At 34.1% G+C, this 27,046-nt stretch overlaps 1 protein-coding gene across 2 annotated transcripts in view; it reads left to right on the top strand.

Annotated features, from left to right (window-relative positions):
- The window catches only part of LOC142323243 (acyl-CoA-binding domain-containing protein 4), a 104,340-nt gene that overhangs the window by 43,894 nt on the left and 33,400 nt on the right, over positions 1–27,046 (top strand). For both annotated transcript variants that reach the window (XM_075362625.1, XM_075362624.1), the window contains exons 2-3: positions 10,809–11,002; positions 21,743–21,905. In XM_075362625.1, coding sequence (XP_075218740.1) covers positions 10,809–11,002; positions 21,743–21,905 — 357 coding nt within the window. The remainder of the gene's footprint in view (positions 1–10,808; positions 11,003–21,742; positions 21,906–27,046) is intronic.

The raw sequence follows: 27,046 nt of genomic DNA, 5'->3' as shown, positions 1-27,046 counted from the left end.
GGATGACTTTTTTTAATTTCTCCTCTTAATCGTAAAGTAAAGACGTGACTAATCGGATATGCTGACCTCTATCGTCACTAGATCTAAAAAAAATTTGGTACGTACTCTTAAAATTCTTATCGCGTCTGACATCTTGTACGGCTGTACGTTATTCGAGTCGTTTAAGGCGCAAAGGTTAAGCGTCGCGTATCATACCCCAGACTGAAGAGAGATTACGATAAACAGAACATTTTTTTGTCGTCCACTCTTTTTAACGTTCTTATTTTTTCTGTTTCGAGGTAATTTTTTTCTCTCAAAATATCTACTGGATTCTGCTATTTAAATTACCGGTCTCGTGTATTCCGTTCTTTGATCTCCGTTATTGTTTCGATCTTTTCCTTTTAAAATCGGTTTTATTAAAACTACATAAAAGGCGTAAACTCGCACGTTTCATCGAGCGGTCGCCATCGAAAACTACTTCCAGCAATTTTTACCCTCTGTAAATTCATTTTTGCTCTCTAACTGTTATTTTATTAGAATCGTAAGTTTTTTAGCGTAGTGCAGTACACGGCGAAAAACATTAGTCGCTACCTAACTGATCTTTTGGATAAAATAATGCACGATATTGTAGAATTCATACCTCTTCAGAGACTTAATACAAATCCAAATATTTAATTATTTATATGGTATCGTAAATATAGTATTCTTACCCGAAGTAAGTGGTAAAAAATGTAAGGTGATTTTATAATCACCTTTAGTTTTATTATTAAAACTAAAAATTAAATGCTTTATTTACGTCTATCGACAAGTAAATGTCGATAATAGTGGCATAATAATAATAACGTCGTTAATAGTGACTAAGTAATATTTACAAGTAAATCGATAAAAACAAACAAAAGAAATACCTAATTACTGGAACTGGGGATTACAATGTTGAACCTGGTCCGACGAAAAATTCGTAAGAATTCTAACTGCGCTTCAGTGATAGAAAATGCTGCCTAACGTAAAAGAATCAGTTTCTACCTTCCGATAACAGATTATCTAGTCTTGTCTGTGTTACTGTGTACCCGTCGATTTTGTAATTATTTTTTCAAACGTACGCCAAAAAGTTCTCTTTTCTCCAATTCATCTTATACTGCTTCATTCCGTATTCTATCGCTCACCAAATTTTTTTATATTATTCTGTTTTACGACATTTCAAAAGTTTTTATTTATTTCATATGATTTACGTTTGAAAAGCTCGCATTTCGCTGCCAAAAACCGCGACTCTCCGAGTATATGTTTCAAATAAATATTTCCTATTTTAAGTTTATAATCAGTACTAACAGATTTTTTTCCCGATGCGAGCTAGTGCCAGTACGGTTTTGTTGTCTTATTTTGTTATCTTTTGTTATTTCATTACGTACTAGTCAATAAAAATGTTCTTGTTATGTTTAGTAATATGTATAAGAATATATATATATATTCCATTTCTGTTATTCTTTTTCTACATCTCAAAGGAATTGGGATAAGAGTAATCAATTGTACTTTAAGGTTTAGATGCGATAGAACTTGAACAGCAAGAAATATATATCAATAGAAGTTTGGAAGGTTAGATTTATATTTATTCGAAACATTAAAAAGTTTGATTCCGAAGTAATTATGGCTCTGTTAGATGTTGACTATTTTTTACATCGTTGCCGAGGTTCTGGAGTAATGCTAGAAATTTGTTAAATGTTTTGAATTTTTCTTCTATTTTTTCCAAAAGGTGATCGATCGGGATGCGTTCGTTTTACGGTTTTATGGATTCATTTCTCTGACTCTGTTCAAGAAGCGAATCCAAATTTTTAACTTAAATTTGTTCCGAGTTACTTTTTTAGTGATGAACAACCCATTAGAACTGAAAGGCCGATAATTACAACCCCAGATTCTATATTTTAAATTTGAAGACGCGACGCTCCACGCTCGTAGTAGGGATATCGAATCGAATAACACTTCCTATGTAACGGAATACATTCGTATTTAGAGAAACTGTAAGTTAGGAACGAAACAAATTTGTATTTTCTCTCTGTAACTGAAGAAAAAGAAAGGTTTAGATATTTCTCCTGACTTACATTCACGAGCCGTTTTTACATAAAAGACGATGTAAATTGACTTTCAAAAATCAAGTATCGAAAAATCGACAGTCATACAGTCGCTTCTGTCGCTTAAACAGATGAAAATTTTTGAACTGTTTTAAGCGTGTAGAGAACTACCTCGTGTACGTACACGGGTGGTGGTGTGTTTAAAATACATTAGTTTTAATTATTACGCATCGCGAGGGTATTGCACATCGTGTAGTGTAATAGTTGTCGTAAGGCTACTTACTGTATTATGTTTTAAGGTCATCGACTTTTCCATTACATTCACAATAGAATCTATGTATTATTACTAAATTTTCTCTTTTACGTAACAATTTCTTCATGGTACGGGAAAATTTCACTGTGAATTAAATATATTTTACAATAGGAAAACTTTCGTCATCGACGTTCATATTCAATAATAATAATAACAGCAAGGAGGAAACAGTTTGTACAGCGTGATACTGTTTTGTTGAGAAGGTGAAATTACGTAATATGGGGGAGGTCACCGAATTGAGTTTCAGAGAACAAATACATCGGCATAACAGTGAGTGAGCGAGCGTGCGTGTATGTGTGTGTATATATAATGTAATTTTTCATAGCGTACTCGCGTAGTTTTCTTTTATTAATCTTTAAAAAAAAAATCTTTATAAAAATTACTTTTATTTGAATGGAAAAAATTGAAAATAGCTTAGTAAATAACAAATATTGTGACATTATACCCGTAGATAAGTTAAAACGATAGGAAGTAATCTGCTATAAAATATATTAGTTGAAAAACCTTCACGCATTGTACTGTAACTGCGTAAGATATTTAATTAGAATAGACAATATTGTATTATTCGTTCGCACAACTAAACGCATCTAATATATTGCTTTCCTTTAAAATACTAGTATATGTTTCTTTGATGTTTAAAAGTTGAGATTATTTTTACGGTATTGCATAATCTAAAAAGAAATGCGTGTTTCGGATTATCTTTTATACACGTAGTATCGCTCGACTTACTGAGTTTACAAATGTATATAGTGTGATTTATGATGTTAATTGTCAGAAAAAATTTTAAAACCCCCCCAATAAAAACAGCGTTTTCATTTTTACTTTTTATTTAATCCGAAAGTTACATATAATTTTTGGGGTTAAATAGCCGTAATTTCAAATAAATAGCCTGTGCGATTTCCTGTAGCGTTTTAGTACGTCTTAATCTTGTTAGGCATCGAGCGGATCGGCTTTCTACATTGTTCACAAGTCACTTGTCACGAGGTACAGACTGCCGATCTCAGTCCCCCCACTTCGTTCTCGGGCATTTGATTTGACGGACGATAAGATGTGGTGTTCGTGAATTTTCAATCAGACTCGAGGTCTGAACTGTACGATGGCAAAGTAAGCGGCTCGATATCTCGGATGTCGACCTCGCCCGCTTTATATTATATTATATTATATTACTTTATATTATTGCTAGAAGCCTTTAGGTCTGTTAAAAGTCCACTACAACTAGCTTTTTTTCTTTTTTTAAATTACCTGTACAATTTTTGTTGTAAGCTTAAAAATAATTGTTATATTTTGATCCGATTGAATTAGAGGAACTTTATTTTAACTGAAATCTTTCTTTTTCAATATAGATTATTGTAAAAAGTTATCAGTCTATTTACAAAACAGTACTTACTGTATTAATACTGCACTAATAGCCTATCACTGTTATATCTTTCCGACGAGAGTTCGTATCTCAGTAATACCGCTTTATAATAAGGATAAACAAATTTTAGGCGGTCTTATTTGTTTCCCGGTTTTTTTTCTGTTAATTATGCGATTTCATTTCATTACTCCGATGTTTCTTCAAAACATGAAGAAAAGCACTCCGATTTTAGCTCCATTCGAATACAATATGCTATTTTTTGAAACGCATATAAAAAAATCTAAAAATAACACCGTATTAACTGTCCGAAAAACAATGTTTTCTCATTATATTCGCCCGTTTTCGGTGTATTAAAACCACCAATTTTATGTTTTTCGAATATTTTTCAGGTTATTGATATTTCGATAACCTGAAAAATAGTCAGAAACGGTTATCATAAATAAAAAACAGACACGTTCGTTTTGATAAGATGATTAAAAAATGCTTGTGTTAAATACCGTCTGTAAAACTTCTACTGTGTAATAGCACAATGGCGTAAACTACATAGCCGCTATTGTCGACTGCCCCTTATAAAACAAAGCACCGGCTGATCGCTGTTGACCGCTGTTTGTGTGTAAATCTTATCCGTACCAGGACGAAATATTTAAAAGCACTTTTATTTACAACCCTACCTTTCACTTAAACCGTTACGTAATAACAACGGTTGTTTTGTACGACTAAAAAATTATTTGCTATATTGCAACGCTAAAAATCTTGAAAAGTTCCCCGGCGAAATACTTTTGTCGTACATACCCATCTCGAGACAGCAAATAATGGATGCCTACACGTACGCGCATCTGTACATAGGCTGTAGAGTCGCACTCTAACTTTTGGGTTCCAGCGATCCTCGAAACGTCAATGAATACAGAAAAACTTTGTCCCCATTATTTTAAACGCGTTAAAGTAATTTCCCGCACGACATCGTGAAGGAAAACAAGATTAAATAGATGAGAATTTTCTTGCTGTTTTCCTTCATCAGAGGGATTGCTTTAACGTAGGCGATGAGTATCATTAAGCTGATACTAAACTATTCCTCTGATGACGGGTAAACGGTTTATACAGTTTCTCTCATAAATCTGTGTGCATCGATATCCGCGGTGCGTATGCAAGACACGGTATTTAACCCCGATGCAACACTTCTTACGGGTTATAATAATGTAAATCGATTTATTTTCATGTCCACTACACGTAAAGTATCACGGTTTATTTTTTACGTTTCGATTGCATTAATGATGTCTGTTATACGATGATTAGTCAGTACAAAAACTAGTCCTTGATTTGTACGTAATTTTAGATTATTACAATATTATCTTTCCATCCGAAATCGAACGCTTCTGTTGTGTACGCTCGTTTCCTCGTCGAAATTTTTGTTTGTTTTTTGATGAGCGTATATATTTCTCCGATAATCCGTATCGATTAGCGCTGTAAAATTAAAATCGTACTCTAAATCCGCGCAGACCAATTCCCGGAGGTAGTGAAATATAGATACAAATTGTAATACTAATCTCGCCCGTAGATTTATTAAAATCGAATAGGTTTCGTTAAAAGTATAATTTATTTACGATAGAAATCTAAAAGAGTGCAGAAATATTATAAACTAAATTCAAGATCGCGCTTAAGAACGGATTAAAATAATTTTATTTAAAATTTAAAACTACGACCGTTTTCTATCGTTAAACGATTATCATCGGTAGACATACCAAGGAAAAAGTATTTTAGAAAAAATGTAAATAAAGAAACTAAGTAAATAAAAAAAGAAACAAATAATAAATAGTATTACTGAGATATAAAACAAATAATTTAGAAAGAAAAAAATATATATATATATATACGTATATACAAACAATTTTTTTAGAACGATCCCCGATAAAGTACAAATTTAGCTTAAAAACATGTAAACCGCTGAAACTTCCGATACGGATCGCTCACTACTACCTGATCCGCGCTTCTTATATATGAGTCGGATAAGTAAACGTTATCTCAAGAAAGATAAAGATAGCACGATGAAGAATATTCCCCGCCCATAAATAAAATTTAAAAGAGGGGATAACTGTTTAGTATTCTTACTACTGAACATTTTCACAAAAATATTTTTAATAAATTTATTTAAAATTCAAAAATGCTGTTAGATATCGGTTGCTGTTCAACGATGAAGTTTGTGGATTATTATCGATGAAGTAAGTTTCCCCACCGTCTTATCCCTATTTATTAAGTACGTTTTTTTTATTTGATTTTGTTTATTAATTTTTTTTTTTGGTGTTATAATACTATCGGAAATGTGTAAAAATGTAACAAAAAGACTAAAAACGCGTACTCTCAGATTACAAATAATACACAGAATAAATTCGTCGGTTTAGTAATAATGTATTTTGTAACTACTTGTATGCCGTACTTTTATCGGATTCGAACCATACGTATGTTTTCTTATAAAGAATATATGTAATCGGTAAAACATTTGACAGTAGAGCCTGTATCAAAACTAAACAGAAGTTAAGCCTTCTGCGAAACAATTATTCATCAGAAGTTTTCAGAAGAAAATCCAATCCCCAGATTTATATATTTATAGAAATTACAATTATTACACCGAAAAAGTTATAAAATTTAATGTCGGGAAATATCATTGTTTTTATACCCGTTCCTGATTTCACTAAACCGATAAAAATTTTAAGTTTATTTTTTTCGTATTCCATTTCATCTACGTTTCCGCTCTCGATTTCATCAGATTATTCTGGAATTTAATTGTTATAATCGGTATTTCATAGCCGTAATTATTTCACAAGCCGTTTCCTGTTTTATTTTAATAATGATTTTCACTAGAAAAGGAATAAATTTTGAAACTTTTTAGTCGATAAAAAATTCCTAGTTATCGGTATCGACTTGGATAGTTTTAATTCATTCGGTAATAACGCGTGTGACAAGAAAATAGTTCGTGTTCACCGAGCGATGATTCTCACGATCGATGTTTATCGCGGAACTGCACAGAAGATTTGTTTGTTTTTTTTTTATCTGTAAATATTAGCCGTTTAATATTAAATATTAATTATTGTTTGGCTCGATTTCTTCACTTACTCAAAAATGTTACTGTTAATGACATAGGTAAATAGCACGGTATAATTAAACGCCCTTTTTTCCTGTTTAGTCTCCGGTAGTTACCGTTCAGATATTACCTCAGAGGATGATTGAGGATATGTATCAATGTAAATGAAGTGTAGTCTTGTACAGTTTCAGTTCGACCGTTTCTGAGATGTGTGGTTAATTGAAACCCAACCACCAAAGAACACCGGTATCCCCGATCTGGTATTCAAATCCGTATAAAAATAACTGACTTTACTAGGACTTGAACGCTGGAACTCTCGACTTCCAAATCAGTTGATTTGGGAAGACGCGTTCACCACTAGACCAACCCGGTGGGTGTAATAATTAAACGCTCTGTACCGTTGTATTTGTAACACTTTATTTAAAGTTCTTAAAATTCTTCATTTTAAATTTATGTTTGTAGTATAATTCACCGTTATCGAATAAACGACCCTACAAAAGTAATCTTCGATCGACGTCATTTAACTTTGAAGTTCGGAAAGAACTTACTCCTTAAATATATCGCTGTGTGCTTGCTTTTACCGTATTTTCCAGACGTGTCATCGAATGCTATTCCCGAATGCGTTCCGGATGTACTGGTACCGTCAGATTATTCGGGATGCAGTTTATTGTTTTTATCAGGGTTTGTTGACGCTCGATAATCGGTTTTATTGCTTACATAAAGCGATCGGTCGTGATGTACCGAATAAATAGCTGTTAAAACGCGGTAATTATCTTTGATAATCATCATCTTAATTTATTTCGTTTCAGTAGGCGGTACCGGCTACTAAATTTACGAGACAAATTGAGAGAAAAAAATAACAACAAAATGTTACATTTATTCGTCCCTCATGCGAATGAATTAATACAGTATTTCTCTACGTACAATCAGAATCTTGGCTATAATCAGGTTTTTAAATTTATAATTTACTAGCTGTACTCTCTACTCCGTAAAGTGTATATCGTTTCAAAGAGGAGCCGTATTGAAAAGATCAAATTTTACTAAAAATTATATTGTAAGCGTATTTCTTTATTAAACGACTACACGATGTTCGATTAAGAATCCGTTAACGAGAGATTAATGTTAGCTGTGATCGCAGTGCGGTTGAAACGGTTCGAACGGTATGTTGAAAATTGAAACTTTTTTCTGTGATTTTAAGTTTATACAGGATTTGGGAGGATGGTATGCCTCGAGCTCGTTTTTAAGGGCAATGAGTGCCCTGGTGCTCACCAACCACGCTAACTTGAACCAATATCTTTTTGGGTTCCGCCTGGCAGCTGATGAGCTGTGCGTCTCTGGGGAGGTCTAGTCAAATGAACACCTGATGTTTGACTGCCTTGCTCTTGGGGGTGCCAGAGACCGGGCCACCCTGGAACTTAGAGGTCAACAGAAAAATTGGCCACTCACAATCGGCGAGTCAATCTGGCGAGAGCCGCATTGCCGGGCCGTGTGGGAGTTCCTAGATGCGGTTGCTTTATTCAACCGGCATTCGTAGTTTACTTAAGGGAAAGACTCTTACCGCATTGCAGTGGGAAGCTAACCCTGAATATGGCTGACCACCAGCCAATTATTATGGCTTCAAACGGTATAAAATGGTGGACACGTACTTGCTGGCATTCAACGACCTAGGCGTGGCAGCAAATTGCTGCCTAGACGAAATAAATTTTATTATGGATGTCATTTATTTTTAATAGTTGACGAGGTGCGCCTACCCATTTTAGTAAATATATGGCAAGTGAGCGGTTGGGACACGTAAGCCGGTGGTGTATGGCACCGCGCTTAGTCCGCTCACGCTGTTAGGTAAGCTCTAGGAGCTATTTGGGACACTGGTCGCTAAACTGTTTCGAGGCTCAGTAGCTGTTTGTGGCACTGAAATTCGGTCTTATGCTTTAGGGCGACCGAATGGGATGGTGCCAGAAGAAATGTCAAACAAACCAAAACCCGCTCCTATGGTCAATTCGTCTCTCAGTATGGCTACTATCATCCGCTCGACCGCCTTGCCCATGTTGTTGAGGGCGGAACTCTGTCGGAACAGCCTCCTTCCTGGCCTTCGAAAGGAAGACCAGGCGCGACTGTTTCCAGCATGTCGGAAATGTCTTGTTTTCATGCTCAAAATTGGCAACCTCAGATATTTCCCAAGGCACAGTGCTGAGGAGCCTTTAAGTACTGCAGCGGGAATCCCGTCGGGACCGGGGCTTTTCTTATTGTTTAAAATAAGGATAGCCGTAGAGACATCCTCAAGCGTTAATCTACCTCTGTTCCAATCTATAACCTCGCGGTGATGTCCTGCTCTGGACAGGGAAATAGCTTAATTATCTGCGCGGCCACTTGACAGTCCGTGAGGTCGGGCAGTCGTCTTCCAAGACGCTTCTTAACTATTTGATAGGCTCGTCCCCACGGATTCCTGTTTAAATACTCGTAGAGTGCTCTCCAACAGTTTTTCTTGGCTTGCGTAATCTGATTGTCTAAGGCTCGTCGGTTGCAAGATAAATCTTACAAGATAAATACTTTTTAAGAATGGCATAATAATTTTCATTATATTAAAATAAAAATTTATCTGACTACGTACAATACAATAAAAGCCTGTTTTAATAATAAAGGCAAAGAAAAAGATATACCTCAAAAATTTAATTTATTAAAATTCTTCGATTCTTCCCGGTCTCCCCTTTCTTTCTTTCTTTTTCCTGTTTAGCCTCCGGTAACTACCGTTTAGATAATTCTTCAGAGGATGAATGAGGATGATATGTATGAGTGTAAATGAAGTGTTAGTCTTGTACATTCTCAGTTCGACCATTCCTGAGATGTGTGGTTAATTGAAACCCAACCACCAAAGAACACCGGTATCCACGACCTAGTATTCAAATCCATGTAAAAATATCTGGCTTTACTAGGACTTGAACGCTGTAACTCTAGACTTCCAAATCAGCTGATTAGGGAAGACGCGTTAACCACTAGACCAACCCGGTGGGTTTCCCAGTCTCCCCTGTTAAGCATCTGCTACATGTTACCTGTTAAAATTTTTTTACGGTGCATAATAAATGAGCATACTAAAATACAGTTTTTTACTGATAGACAAGTGAAGTCCAGATTTGAAATTTCAAAAAATGTTTTTTAAAACCTCGTTGAAAATTTTGCTTCTATGCATCTAGATTTAGTTCGGTTAATGTCTCATTAGAACACAAATTAAGAAAAAAAATGACGTAAAACCTTTTTCTTTTTTTTACATAAAAAATGGGGCTCGTTCCTTCGCATATTTTTGAAATGTTATAAAGTCCATTGTACGTATGACATACAGACATAGAACGATCAGTTCTACGTTAAGTAACGCTCAAACATATATTCTAAAAACAGTAAAACTATCTCTATATGTAATATTTTTAAATAGAGCGTTTAAAATTCTAGTAAATTTTAATTAAAAGTCAATTTTGTATAATTTGTCGATTATTGTACTTGTGTTTATGAGTGTATGTTCACTCTACTGTAAAGCGGTTTGACCGATGAGAGAAACGACACATAGATGGTAATAATATTAACAAATGTTTTTTCATTTTTCCCTCCATTTTTGAAATTATCAGATCCAGTTTAGTTCAATATGTTACTCGATTTGTGTTTGACAGTTTGCTAAAGAAAACTGTTGACTTTGGTGGACATCCGAATGAGTTGACCGAAGAGATAGATGATCGCAAAACTCGTTTTGGAGATTGTAGTTTAAAAGTAGTACTTGTAATGTTCAGTGTAAAATAACATCTGTTCTTCAAAGAAATTAGCTATTAAATAAACATCATTACTGTCATTTCATTTATTTTTTCTTTCAGCCCTCCTAACTTTGGAAGCAGTATTTTGAATATAAATTTATAAAATTTATATATATATATATTTATATATATATATATATATATATAAAATTTGTATATTAATTAGTTGTATGTATGTAACATACTATTAATTAATATGGTTATTGTTATCTTTTTATTGTTTCAGGTGCATACCAGCCTTCACATGAGCTTATGCTTCGTTTCTATGCTTATTATAAGCAGGCAACTGAAGGTCCAAACACTATGCCTAAACCTAATTTTTGGGAGATGATAAAGAAAGCAAAGTGGGATGCATGGTCAAAGTTAGGTAATATGTCGCGTGAACAAGCCATGATTAATTACGTTGAAGAATTGAAAAAGGTATATTTTTTTAATTACATTAAATAAATTGTGTAAACTTTAATTACATATATTATGTTTAATTAATTTGTGTAGTTTCACCTTCAGCATAGAATGAAAAAGATTCATGTATGATTTGGAGAGTATTATACTTTGAGCATACTGGATTCCCCAAGCTTATCTAATTTGCTTAGATGCTACTTTCTAGCAGATGAGTTAACATCAATACACCTTAGAGCTTCAATTGAACCAGTGCTTTATGTAACCACAGTAATGTCTCTTTATCTGACCCCAATTGAATTTAATAAGCATTTAATAATATTGAGGGCTTTCTTGCATCTAACACTCAAATCCTGTAAATGAAATTCTCAAGTACGGGATTTATCCAATAGGCCTAAAAAGCATAATTTATCTTAGTACTGAAGTAAATAGCTATCAGTAATCAAAACAAGACTAGGATCTGGGTTTCTCTTTTTAATGAAGTGTACAAAGTACGTTTTCTTTGGTGAAAATTTGAATCCATTATGCTTTGCAACTTCATTGAGGGTGTTCATCGCTTGTTGCAATTTAAACTTTAACATATTTGTATTGTTACTAGCACATACAATTGCCAGATTATTGCTTTTGTTGATTTCTTCTAGAATAGCTAATATCAATTTATTAACGACGATCATCGAGGTATCACTCAACAGCAAACCTTGTGTGGTATGCCATTTTCAAAGGTTTTAGAACGAGTACTCATTATAAACCCATACTTGAGAAGTACGGTCATTAATATAGTTCCCAAGAGGTGCTAGTAAATTTCCACGATTGCTGCATTCATTTAGATGAAGCATTATTTAATGATTCAAAATCATATCAAAAGCCTTCTGCAGGTCGAAGAAGACTGCAACACAGTGTTTCTTTGTGATGAAAATTTTATATATTATATTTTATAAATTGATCATTTGATCAGTTATCGAATTATATTGTCAAATCCTTCCTGATGCAAGGTTAAAAGACCTTCCCTCTCTAAAATACAAATGAGTCGAATATTTATCATTTTCTCAAAGATTACTCCAGTTGCTTACATAAAAAAAATAGGAGGGTAATGTTATTTTGGGATTTGAACATAATTTGCTTTTTTCCACTGTTATGGGTATGTTCCTTCCCATCAGATCTTGTTATCCATTTCTAACACTCTAAGTTTAGAAACAGTGTTTAGCTGTCTTTCTGATCATTATGTAATGTATTTCATCTGGACTGGATGCAGTATCGCCCGTTTTCTCCAATCCTTTCTCAAGTTCATCTATTTTAAAAGCTATATTGTATTAAAGATTCATTTCTGTTCCAAAATTTCAAGTTCTGTTTTTCAATTCTTGAAACAATCATCACAATTAACCATTTTACTACTGACTCCTTTGAATTGATTGGATACTAATTCAGCAGTTTCATTTGGTGAACCTATTAGATCATCTTCAGATTAAAGGCAAGATATTGGGACCCTCTGTAGGTTCAAGGATTCTCTCAATTGAGTGATGGGAAAAATCAAAAATCAAGTTGCATGGTGTCTACTGCTGGTCATAAAAGGCCACTAAAGGACAACTGTACGTTGACCTTACCTCACTTTTCTTTCTTTCTTTTTTCCCTCCTATCCTTGTATTCCTTCTTAATCCTCTCCTATCATGTAACACATCGCCGTTGTGACGTGTTACAAACCACAGCTGTAACACAAGGTGGAAACTATTGTGCCGATGGATGGTTGACTCTACTTAGTGAGTCTGCAACGATGTCCTGTGGGCACCTTGGTACACCCAATTGTATTTACCTCTAGTCTCAGTACGCGTGGGCTCTACAGAGATGGTCCTGTATTTCCCCAGTACTCATGGGACCAAAATCTCTAGTTCTCAAATAAATTCTGTGACGGTTTGTGGTCTATCTGAAAAATCCACCAAGAATAATCTTGTGAAAAGGCCTTGATCATTGTTGAACTGAGGAGGATAACAGTCCTGTAGAAGATAAATTAAATTGTGATGCATTCCATCTGCAATACAAAAGTATTATGCGAAATAATCAGGAAGGTCTCTTCATGAGGTCTCGCCTTTCCTGATGAACAAAGTAGCAACAAGATCAAGTAGTTCACCAAAGAATGTCAAGAAATTAAGAGAAGGATTATATTAATCAAAACATTTAATGATGACCAAAGTCTATCTGTCTTACATCTCACCAACGTGGGCGGTGTAAACATAAGTGCATATGTCACAAAACCTTAAATACCAATCGTAGAGTCATTTTTTACCAGGCCCTGCAAATGCGAGTAATCAACAGTGTGGATCTTGCAGCAAATTAAAAAAGCTTGTTCAGATGTTATCTGATCAAGTTGCTTCACTCACAGCCACTACTTCAGAGCTAACTAAGATAAACAAGAAGTCAGTAGTTGCAGCTAGTAAAAACGTTAATGGAATCTCTCTGAAAGTTCCTGCCCCTAAAGTTTTGCCTTTATGGGCAGGAGTAAATACAGCTGGCAGTAAACCATCTAATTAGCTCCCTGTTAAGGGAGACCACAGACTCCTCTGGGTATCGTCTGCAACTTCCCATTTTTCAAAATGGTTTTTCAAACAGCCCCCCATCACCTCTTATACTGGAGGATATGGTTGAAGAACCACCCAACCCCAGAGAATCAGTGTTTATTAAAATTAAAAATTCTAAAAAAATACCTCATCACCTACAATTAATTTTATATATATATATATATATGTGTGTGTGTGTGTGTGTGTGTGTGTGTGTGTGTGTGTAATTATATATCTATAGTTACTTTTCTTTGTGAACATTATCCAGTGGAACGTTCCGAGGTCTTTGGTCCCATATTGAAGATGTTAGAGTATTGATGTGGGCACAGGAACTTTTAATAATGTCCTTCCAAGAAACACACCTTCTGCAGCAAGATGCAGTAACACTCAGGGGCTATCTCTGTGAAAGATACGACTGTCTCGTAGACAGTAGAGAGAGTGGTGGAGTCGTGTCTTCATGCGGGATGAAGTATCGGCTACAAGGATACCACTAGCTACCCTCATTCCTGGTGTCACTATAAAAATCTCTGCCTCCTTCAAATTACATATCTGCAATATGTATCCCTCATCGAACTCCGAGTTTAGTGCTCTAGATATATCATATCTCCTCATCCAAATTCTGTCACCATCGTTAATAGTAGAAGGCTTTAATGCCCACCATATTTCATGGGACTGATCAGTTTGCTCCTGTTTAGGAAATATGATAAACAAAATAAGGCAAGACTTAGACCTGTGTCTGCTGAATGATGGATCATGCGCATTTATATTATTATCGTCTGGTACATTGTCCAACATCAACCTCTCCTTATGCTCACCAAGTTTATTCCCTCGTTTTAATTGGTCTGTTTGTGATGACTTTTATGGCAGTGACCATAGGCCAATTATTATTGCTTTTGGCTGCATAGTGAACCAAAAGCCATGGAGATGGATTGTTGAAATTTAAACTGTTACCGTGCAGCATTCCCATCACAGTATGACAGTAGTGCAGACAGCGCTGATCCACTTACCTTTTTTACCTCCTGGTACTGAAGAATGCTAGTGGATACTTTCTATTTTGTAAATTTAACCATAGACCTACAAATGAACATCTGAATTTGAACCTTAATGCTAGAGCGGTATATTTGTCAGGTATTTTTAGACGCTAGGAGAAAATCATGGACAAATTACATAGATACCATCACACACACCACTCCCATATCTACTGTATGAAAGCAGCTCTGTGCGATTTTCCAATCGCAGAAACAATTTATTCTTGGACTTATTCACAATGGAGAACTTCTTACGTCATCTGCAATCGCAACTAACTTGGCAGATTGTTTCTGTTCGGTTTCTCTCACTTCATCATATACTAACGAATTTCAGTATAAGATTTTTATTTCTGTATAAGATATAGATGGAAATAGTATTGTTAAACTTGGTGAATTAAATGCTCCCTTTGGACTCAATTAGTTGTCAACACTAAAAAAAACTCACATGGCATCTCCCCTGGATCCAGCAATATTCATCTTTGTATGCTCTCACACCTTCTCAATTCAGTGCTACAACACCTATTGTGTATTTTAATGATTTGTTCTCCACACAAGTCTTCCCACCCATTTTGTTGGAAACCATTGTCGTACCAGTACTTAAACCTGGTAGAGACAAAGCATGCCCCTCAGGCTATCGCCCTACCTCCTTGACAAGCATTTTATGCAAAATGATGGAGAGAATGATAAACTCCAGGCTCAAATGGTACTTAAAGAGACATGCCCTTTTATCTCTAGAACAGTGTGGTTTCCACCAAAGACGATCCTCCATTCACCATCTAGTGTTACTGGAAACAGCTATTCAAAATGCCTTCTTGCTCAACCAGCACCTCGTCTCTATCTTCTTTGATATCAGGAAGCTGTACTTGTCATGCAACTGACCTGGTGATGTGGTATTCTAAACACCCATAAATAATGGGGGGACAAGAGCAATGTACTTAATTTTAATAGGGATTTCTTAAATTACCGAACTATCTGTGTCCGTGTTGGAGATTCTTTATCAGATAGCATCTTTGATACAGCTATCAACAGTTTTACTAAATGTGTGTAGACAGTTCAACAGTTTTATCATAGATAATAAATTTTAATGGTTGTGTACTAGTTCATTTTCTTTTAACTGTTGGCCTTTTAACAGATTTTTGTAAACCATCTTGTTTAACAATGCTATTATAATTTTACATCTTCGTATTTACACTGTTATTGTTAGATGTAATATCTGTTCTATTTGGAGCTGTTGCATTCATTTCATTGATGCATCATCAATTGGTAATGTTTTTGATGATTTTTTACCAGTATATTTCTTTTTTGTTTTAACATGATTACGTTTAACATTACCACTATGACTAATATCTTCAACACTTGTACTTGACGTTAAATTAGTACTATTTTTACAACCTTAAGGTATCCAGTGTAACTGTTTAATTTCTTGAGTTTTCCAGAAATTTTTGAGTATAGTTGAAAGATTTTTATGAGTGTTATGAGCAAGAAAAGATGCAACTTTATTGTTGCTTTTAACATTATTAGGAAATAAGGAAGTAAGTAGTAGGATACCACAAAGTATGTATCCTAATTTATTTTCCTGAATAATAGGATATCTGAAGTTACGAATGAATTTCCTGGACAGGATAAGACTCAAATAAAATTGAGTTCCTATCAAGACATCAATGTTATTTGTGACATTGGGATCTGCCAGAAACCTATTATGAGGTAGATTGAAATGTGAAATATTAAATGTGGATGAAGGAAAGCTGTCAACAATATCTGGTAGAACAGCACATTGCACCTTGAAAGTAAAGTTTTTCTGTCTAGAGTGCAATGTAAGTTTGACATTTTATTCAGATTGTGACAATGAATTGTTTATACCCAAAATAGGAAGATCATTTTTAATGAGTCCTAATTTTTGGGCAAAACTATATGTGAAAAAATTTGCTTGACTACCAGAATCTAATAAGATTCTCCGTGAATGTGTATTACCATGTATATCAATGGTGTTACATATTGCTGTTGATAAAATTATATTTTCGTTTGATTGATTCTTAAATGAAAAGTAGGTATTATTTTGAGGCTTATTGCTAACTAAATTAGAATGATTAATTTTGTCCATATAAACAAGTGTGTTATGTTTTTTAGTACAAATCATGCGTAAATGTTTTCAGTAACACTCATTAATAGAATGGTCTTTATTTGAACAATAAACCAACAATCATTATGCTTCAAACAGGCTCTGTGTTCGTTCATGGACAAATTTAAAAACTCCTTACGTTGTTGTAAATGATGGTTTGAATTACAAAATAAACATTGCTTAAACTTAAAAACTGACATTATTTCCTTTAAATGCTTGTAATGATTTAAGGTAAAGCATTTGTTAAAAGATTTGGTTGGATTGTCATAACGCTGTCCTTTGGTTTTGTTTTCTGTTTTCACTTGCGTGTTTGAAGTGAATGCATTAATATTTTATAGAAATTGTCTTCTCGAATTAAGAAACTTGATGAAGTCTTTAAAGGTGGGAAACCTTTCATTTGATAATTTTTCCTTCCATAATCTTGAGCTATTTTAGTCCAGTTTTGATGTTAGAAACTGGACAACAATAAATTCATATACAGGAAGTTGCATTGCTTTAAGCAAATTCACATATGAGGAAATTTCATTAATAAATTTTGATAAAGTATGTACTGTTCTCTTTTTATAGAATCTGACCTTAAAATGCGTTCAGCATCATCAAATGCAATTATATATTTGTTATCAGATCGTGTTTTTAATAATTCTAGAGCAATAATATAATTTTCATTAGTTATTGGTAAATTTTATGATCGCTATGGCTTCATCCTTCACAGATTAATGTAATTTTTGGATATTAGATAAATCATCTCTATTATGTACTAAATCATTTAGAGATTAAAATAGTGCTGCCACTCTAACACATTAACTCTAAATAAAGGTATATTAATGGGTTGTATTTGTGTTTGTTTAAGTGTCGTATTTGAACTAACTTCTTGAATAGATGATTTTTTATTATTATTAGTATTATTTATTAACTGTTGTAATTTGCACGCCATAGTACACAAGTCTTCCTCAACTTGTTTACGATCCAATGATGAAACATCATCGTCAAAATCTATTTCAAGTTTTGATTGAATGATGTCATATTTGCCTTGTATATCGAGAAGATCCCTATTTTAATTTGTAAGGAGGGAATATCAGATTGTGAAGCATCATAATCTTGAGTAAATGTGCCAGTCCTAGTTATAACGGCCTTTAATAACCCTCTTTGTTTAGTTGATTGTTCCTTTTCCATAATAATAATAGTAGTAACTTAAATTAACAATGTGAATTATGAACAAAGTAAATTAAATATGAAATGAATCATATGATATTGCATAAATGATGAAACAATATAAGTTAAATGTAATAAATTAAAAAGATATTACAGAAATGATGTAGATCTAATCATTGCAAATCCTTTTATTGTAGTAATTTGTTGAATATTAAGATGAAATTTCAGATTATATCCGCGATTCTGGAAGACCCAAATGATGATTCTTCCAAATTTCAAACTATATCCGGGGTTCTGGAATACCAAAATGATCTTTCTTGAAAATCGCAGATTATATCCATGGCAGGAATACTAAAAATGATATTTCTTCAAAATTTCAAATGGTATCTGCGGCTGGAGGACCAAAGATAATGAATAACTGCCACCTTGGTGTAGTACCTTGGTTAGGTTTAATTATTCTAAATCTTTTGTTTTACTAGTTCAATTAAATAAATAATAGTCTTTATTATTTTATATTGTAAATAAATTTTATTATAATATTTGAACTTGTAATAACATTATATATACCAATTAACACATGCTGAGTCATTGATGGCTGGCAGAAGACTGACTGTTTTAGTAGGAGCCAGCATAAAGTAAAGCTTTGCATTTAGCATGGAGGGAGCCAATTGCAGCCACTCAGAGCTGTGTGCAGCCATCCAGGGCTATGTGTACCTTCTGAAGGATCTTTAAAATTTAAAAGCCTTTAAGTAAAATTTAAAGTTCCTCTTTAATAACAAAATTTAAAGAGCATGAAATGAAATCTGAGTCTTTAACACTTAACATATACAATAAAAGAACAACTCCGGTTGTCTTTCAGCAAATTTCTTACCAAATTTTTTCGAAGATAAACCCAGACTCAGTAGTATACACAGATGGGTCAAAACAGAATGATGCCATTGCATCTACATTTGTTGTTAATGACAGAACCTGTATGTTTGGTCTACCTAGTATTTCAAGTGTCTTCACTGCTGAACTGTATGCCATCAATAAGGCTTTGAATATCATTAACCCAAAATATTGCCATATCCTTATTTGCAGACTCAAGTAGTGCACTGTAAGCTTTAGAAGATTTGTATTCTAGACATTCTATTGTCACTGAAATCTACAATGCAGTCACTGTGTTGAGCCATCGCAACACACAAGTGAGTTTCTGCTGGATCCCTAGCCACGTGGGAATTCCGGGTAATAAATGTGCAGATTCTGCTGCTAAAGACGTATATAGTCAACCATCCTTCACCACTTTTGTTAATACTGCCGTCTTTATTAATTGTGTAAAACACACTGTTCAAGCAAAATTGAAAAGTGACTGGACTGCTGCAGTACATAATAAACTCCAACACATCAAATGTACCGTGTTACCATGGAACTCTTCATGTAGAAAAATTCACTGAGAAGAAGTGGTCCTCTACCGATTGCAGTTAAATCATACCATAGTTACTTACAGTTATCTGGTGTCAGCAGTACAATGATATATGCAACTACACATACAATTTGACTACTACTTGACCATGTGCTATATCCTTGTGGATTGCAAATGTTACGCAGCCTTATGTCGTAAATTTAAATTACTGAGGAACATTCACCGTATCCTAGCCAATGATAAAAAAGATCATACCGGGTATTGTTTTTCTATGATGTATCAATAAATTTCATAAAATTCAATGTTATTATTCCATGTGATAAACTAAAAAAGTATTAATGTACTTTGTATTAAAAGTACTAATGTTTAGTGATAAACTAAAAAAGCTCTTTTGTGTAATGTTTAATAAACATATCAGTTAATTTTTACTTAGAATTTTTATTGTCTTTGGTGGTATGTTTGTACATAGGTCTATTGACAACAGAAGTCATCTTATGTATAATTTGGTCGAGGTTTAACATTTTTTACTTGATTTACATATCCACGCTATTTATACTGAGATTGTTCTGTAATGTGATATTCTTTTTAATAATATTAACAAGTGTTTTAGCAGTTTTATATTCTTGTAGTGCAGTAATATTAGTTAGCAGACTGATGGGTGTAGACAGTTATGGTTTTTTGGCAGGCTATTAAATTCAGGAGCATTAGCACTGACTGATTTAAATAGTATTCTTATTAAATTATTATTTTTTATTTATTATTCATGTTGTTTTGATTTTTAACAAAACATTTTTTTGTTGGTTCATAATATTATTTTAAAAATCTATAATATTTATTCAAGTAATCTGATTGTAGAGATTAATTCCACAAGTTAATTGATTTTAATCATAATGTTTATTTTTTTCTCTACACAAAATTAAAATTAAATATTTCATACAGAATAAAGTGTACCATTTTGTAATAAAATTAGTTTGGAAGATTATGTTACTGTATTTTAGTATGAAAATAATTTAATGTTACTGATTTTAATGTTAATGCCCTATATATATTATATATATTGCCGCAATATATTCATATTGCGAAGCCATTCAATATATATATTGAATGGCTTCGGCAGCACGTGGCACTTAGTAACCTTGTACTAGCCCTGAGAAGGGCTGCTGTTGTCGTCGATTGGCTTCGACGGCTCGTTGTAACTAATCTTGTGGTAGCTCTGAAAAGGGCTGTTTTTGTCATTCTTTGGCATTGATCGCTCGTTGTAATTAATAACCTTGTGTAGTCCTGAAAAAGGCCGTTTTGTGCACTCTGAGAAGAGCTGATGAGTCCGGAAACTGGTTTCTGGCGAAGTCAGGGAGTTGCGGCTCATTCATTGAAATTAGACCAGGCTTTCCTTCAGCAGCAGTTGGGTTCCCACTGCAGCATGGCAGTGGTACCCCCAGAGCCCTACAGTGTTGGGTCAGCCCGGACGTCTTTTGCCAGCACGGCTGAGGTGGTTCTCCCCACACTGAGCCAGCTTGTGCTGCTGAGTCTGCTGGCCAGGACAATTGAAGCCTAGCGAGCTGGAGCAGGAAGGTAACGTCCACATCCGGTGGCACCCTTGGTGAGCCGACCAGGCCTGCTACTCCAGCGGGATGTTGGCATCTGCCGGGAGGTCCCACATTGAGGTGGCCAGGGAACTTCTTCTGCCATCTTCTTCTTCTTGGTCTTCTCTAGGTACTGGTCGACAGTGAATTAAACATTCACTCTCATGCATGCTCTTTTATTGGAGCCTGAGAGTGGTGGGGCCACAGCACCTCTATGGTGGAAGAACTGCACAGTGGGAGTGACACTTATACCAGCCCATACGTATACTGTACTCCCACTGACATCTGAGCTGCTACCATTGTCGTCCACCGATACTAAATTAGGCTTATTTGTGGTAACAATATATATATATATATATATATATATATAATCCTGTATAAAACACATTTGATAAATTGTAACATTCAGTAATAAAATTGTTATAAAGATTTCAATAAATATTATTTTATGTTACTGATTTTCCAGATTAATTGTAATATATTGTTATTAAGGTTATCGATAAGGAATTATGTGATGGAATGGACAAGGGCATTTATTGTGTATTGTTTAGTAATGGATTTCCTTTCTTCCAAAAAATGTTCATTCTGTTTAAAATTTGCACTTGAGCTAAGATTATTATGAAAGTTTTTGAATGGAAAATATAAATATAAGTTTTTACTGGAAAATATAACTAACTATGTATAAATGTCTGTGGAAAGTGTAAATGATTGCTTTAACTACACCAAACTATTGGGTTCATTTGGAATCATGTTTTCTTCAGAATAGTATTAAGTCTTTATTTTCAAACTGTGTATATCTTTTCATCAGTTTTGTATTTTACAGAATTTTTATTATACAAACTTGTTTTATATAATAATTAATAATAATGTTATAACTTCAATTTTGCAATATGCAAGTTAATTTTTTTGGATCCTTTTTTGTGTCTAGATTGTAGAAACAATGGCATATACTGATAATGTAGCTAGTTTTATTACAAGCCTTGATTCATTTTATGAATCTGTTCCTGCTGAAGATTTACAACTGCTTATTGGACCAGTAATAGAAAAAGTATGTTCACAGCCAGGATCACCGCTTAGTGGTTCACCTCTGGGTAAGTTGACTTGAAATTTTTGTTCTGTTATATTATAAACCACTTCAATTAAATATTTTAATTCTTAATAACTAACTTTACCAAAAGAGGTAGCTTCTCTTAAGTGTGATGGAGAAGGGTCTAATAAAAAATTCAAAATAACAAGAAATGCATGTATTACTGAATTATTCAAATTGTTTGTAAAATTTTAAAAAGTTTCATCAGTTGGAGATGACATAATTCGCTGAATACATTTTTTAAATATCTGTTATATTTTTAATCATTAACTGCAGTTTATAATTAAAATTTTATATTTGCATGTAGTAATATCTGTACATTAATAATTCAAAATTGGTGGTAATTAAATTTTTTATTGATATCTTCAGTTTTGAATAATAAAGTGCCCCTTCAATTCTTGTAACTGTTTCATTTTGTACTAATACATTTAATTATTATCCTTTCTTTCCTGTTTTCCTCACTCATGTGTGAATATCATTTTTTTAACCCTCCAATTTTGCTTTAAAAACACAAATATCCTTTTGTGTTTTATCCTTGTCATGTGCCCATAATATCATATTTCTCCTTTACAACTGCTTCATAAATAAATCTATACTTGTTCTTTCATTGTTATCCCATAAATCTTATACCTTTTTATTTTTCCTTGGGATTCTTCTAACCTTATAAACTATTCTAGTACTTTTCTTGTAAAGCTTGAGTGTGCACTTTGTGTTACATCAGGGTTTGTAGATATTGTGTTATTAATCCTGACAGTTTTCCAGTCACTTTCCTTTGTCTTCTTTCCAATTAGTGCTAGTAACATGACATACATGGCATAGATGTCCTGACACTATGCTACTGCTGCTTTTTTTTTTTCGTAGGAGTAGGGAAAAGCTCTACCAGTCACCATCCAGCTGCAACAGATGGTAGTGTTGGGCTCTCACTGACTAAAAAACCTCCCCCTTTATCACATAGGAACTGGACCTAACCACAAGGCTTGAACACAATTTCCATATGATACACATGGGCACCACAATAGCTGGCCTCTGAGCAGAATCATCCAGCATTCCCCGGGTGGGCCCACACCTGTAGACTAACCTTCCCCCACTACTTATCAGCTAGCTTGTCCTTGATGATCTGCAAGACCATACCCTCTCTCAAGGTCCAGTTCCTTCTAGACTGGAGCATTAAAACTATGATGTTATCAGCATTCAGTTTCCCCAAATGCTGATAACAATCCCCTCTATTTCACTCCCAGTGAGAACATTTGAAGATGGCGTGTTCAATGGAGTCGACATGCCCACGATAGATGCATTAGTCCGATCCCATCCGCATAAATCTCTTTAGGTTTGAATGAAAACAGCCATGACCCATCAGGAACTAGTCAGCTTGTACCTCACATCTCAAATTCTCTCTCTACCTATGGTTGAATAAATGGAATCAACCGCCATGTCCACCCTCCCATCTGGCCTGCTACCTGCTCATCAGCTGTTCATGCACTAGTTTCTTGTCTATTCCCCCTACCCTTTCCTCTCCCTGGCAGGCAAGTAGGTCTAACAGAGGAATGGTCACTATCACCAACACTGCTTCCATGGACATTGTAATGTCTCACAGTCTTATCCTCATCATCCTCTGAATTAACTACTATTATGTAGCTCGCCTTACTGCTGCATTCTAACGTATCCCTAGGATCTTTTTACTAGATCTCTCCACCAGCACTTGGCCTGCCTTAAGTTTACCGTCACTGCGTAGTTTCTAAATCCAGGGAACATGTGCTGTGATCTTCCTCCTGAGCTCCTGGTCACTTCCTGCCGCCAGGTCCAAAATCCATACAGTACTGACTTCCTCATAGTGTACTTGAAAACCTGTCTCTTAACCATTCCTATAAGCATCTTTTCCTCCACCCCTTCTTCAAGTGCTTCTCTAGTTGCCTGTGACCCATACATCACAGGAGTCTGTGTCGCCACTTCTGAGATGATCCCCTTGATGCTCTGGTCAACAGAACTTCCTTATATGCAGAAATCTGTCCAACCAGTCTAGCAATTTCCCCCTGAACGTGTTTTATTTCCCTCTTGGTGTTTTTGTTGATAGAGTTCTCGAGGTTGCTTTCTCACTTGCTATCTCCAGGTTTTTCTGATCAGCGAGACCAGTTCATCCGCCGTAGCCCTTTCGTCATCACTTGGCAACAGTTTTCTTCCTATCCTCCTTTTTCTTTATTCCACTAACTGATTTCCCAGCCCCTATTGGGGTAACCTCCACCACCATATTCTTCTCTCTGTTCGATGCTACTGTGGCAACCTCCATATTGGTTGGGGATCTCACTGGAGATTGCAACAAGGCAATAAAGGCTCAACTTGCCTACTTGACTTAGAAAAATTCTCTGTATACTAGTACTAGTAAAAATGTTAAAAAATATTAATACCAAGTAACTTACTGATCTTATATAAAAAAGTATAAGGTCTTAATTAGGAAAGCACTAGTAACCATCCAAAAACCCTTACCAATACTGGGCTAATTACCAAATATGGTTGCACTTAACAGACACAACCCAAATCAAAAATCACAAAAAACAAAGTAACCTAAGGTATTCTGTTCTTGACCAAGAATCCTAGATTAGACATGAAAATGGGTGGGTGCATTATCATGGTGCAACTGTCACTTGTGTGATTCTACAAATTTGGTCTCTTCAACAAACCACATTAATAAGTCAATACAGAACTTCTAGGTAGTACTGTTTGGCCTTCTGGTCCACATTCAGTATGTAAAATTCCTCAGCAATCAAAAGAAAACTTTTACTTTGCTCCTCACTTGTCTTGGCTTTCCTCAGCCTTGGGGAATGATGGTGACTCCTTCATTGTAACAGCTGAGCTTTGGTTTCTGGCTTGTACCCAAACATCCATGATTTATCACTATCTAAGGAAATTAGGACAGATTTCTTAAGAAGTTAGGAAGTAATAAGATCAAATTTTGTGGCCCCATTGTGCAACTAAATCAACTATTAAAATTGTTTTTTTCAGAAACTTTGCTGTTCCTAATATCATTCTGTAATCATGTTCACTCAGGCAATGATCTTCCATCTTCAAAACTTTGTTGACATTGGATTTTGATTGGTTGTACAAATCAAAATTCAATTTGCCTGCTAGTACACTGGTCATTTTCAACTGAAATTCAGTCATTTTAAAAACTGTTACAGCAATTTGAATTTGTGTAACCCCCCCCCCCCCCATAGCTCTGTCCCTGAAAGCTGTTTAGTTTTATGAACGGTATTGTTGTGGGTATCACCCAAGCTTTTAGCATAACTTGAAGCAGTAACATTATTCAACATTTTCCATCATTATGCACAAAATGAAAATCCAACAAGCACTTGGCACTGATGCACAATAGCTGCTAGACAACAACCAACATGCTAAATAAGGTTGCAATTAGTACTAGTGCTGTACTCTATCTAGATTTACTGCTTGCATTCAAATACTTTTGAGAAAAAATCTAGTCTGATACTCTAAACAGACCTCAATTTTTCTTTTTCTTTATGTAATTGTAAATTTGACACAATTTTGCCATAAACAAATATTTTAGTCCCAGTAAGATAGAATCTAGGTTTAATGCTGTGCTTCTATACACAAGCATGCATTATACTAACTAGAAGATAGGACCCAGAATAAAAATGTGGGGAACCCAGCAAACTTTTTTAAAGCTATAATATATTTTTGTGAAATCAATTTTTTTTTGAGATCAACTTACCCTAGAGTGAAGCCATGGATAGTGATTATTTTTTTTGGTAAAATGCTGGATGATTTCTGATTGTGAATTTCCCAACAGATATAATGTCAAGCAACTTGCATCAGTTTTATTATTCTGCTTTGATCAGTTTTATAAACTAGTTAGTAATAGTACCATATTCTATCTTTGGAACTTCCCATACACTTCTGATTTAATAGTTCTAAATTGAATAATATATTTTCAAATACTGATTTGTATAACCATTGTTTAGTATCCTGCAACTTCAAATAACACATACCTTATGGTTTGTTCATACCAGATAATATCAGTAATTTTTGACACTGATATTTGGTCAATGTTTTATTAGGCAACATTGATAATTATATGTTTGTAGAACACAAGTTAATCAATTTGTGATTAAAGTGATTAAAAATAATATATTTATTGTATAAATTAGTTATATAATATGAAATTAAGTCTACTTAATTGAAAATAAATTATGTAAGCTACTTGATAGAAAATATGTTTAACTGTAAATATTGTACTCACTTTCAATAAAACCAAATTATAATTGGGGAGAACACATTCTCATGCAAAATAGGATTGGGAACAGTTAATAATAAATCTTTTACAGTTTTGTCATGCAAAAGTAAAAACAAAGCATTTTAGAATTGTACCATTTTTAGATTGCTGAAAGAAAATCTGAAAGCCAGTGAAATGCTGTTTCTATAAAATTAATTCAATAATCCTTTTTAGCGCATTATATTTATAAACATTAAATAAGGTAAATGAAGTTTTATACTGTATATATATGTTTCAACATTCGGTTATTAATATGGATTGCTAGTTGTAGCATAGTATATTCTTTTAAAGCATCTGTCTAAATTGATAAAATGTCCTTGGTTTGAAATTGAAATTATTTTAATTATAGTTATTCCTCTCGCGGTTTTTCTTAATTCATGATATGTTTGTCTCACTATTTAGTATTCTACTATTTCATGTAGATTTTTAGTATTTTAATTAAGTATTCTAACGTAATTATAGTTCTGACGTCTTGGAGTTGAGTTCTTTTTGTCAAAGTATATTAGATCTTGATTATTAAGTGATTTTTCACATAACTTTTGTTACGGATTCAAAATATATATTGTGGTAAATTCTCACTATACCAGCTTTGCTATTCTTGTTTGTTCAGTGTGTCATCTTTATAATCATAGTTCCTAAATTAAATAATTTTTTTTTTTTAAATTGATCCTTGAAATACCTACATAGGGTAGAAAACTTATATATTTCACTAGAAGTGGCTATATAATATCCTAAGGAGTGACTTAGAATTGATTTGTGGTATTTTCTTCTGGTGTTTTTAACATTAGTTTTATATAAAAAAGATTAAATTGAAATCATTCTATCTCTTTCTGTTAACCTTGAACTATAATTATTATGATCAT

This window comes from Lycorma delicatula, chromosome 4 (genome assembly GCF_047948215.1).
Source record: "Lycorma delicatula isolate Av1 chromosome 4, ASM4794821v1, whole genome shotgun sequence".
In the NCBI taxonomy this organism is placed as follows: domain Eukaryota; kingdom Metazoa; phylum Arthropoda; class Insecta; order Hemiptera; family Fulgoridae; genus Lycorma; species Lycorma delicatula.
This window is presented reverse-complemented; position numbering and strand designations above follow the sequence as displayed.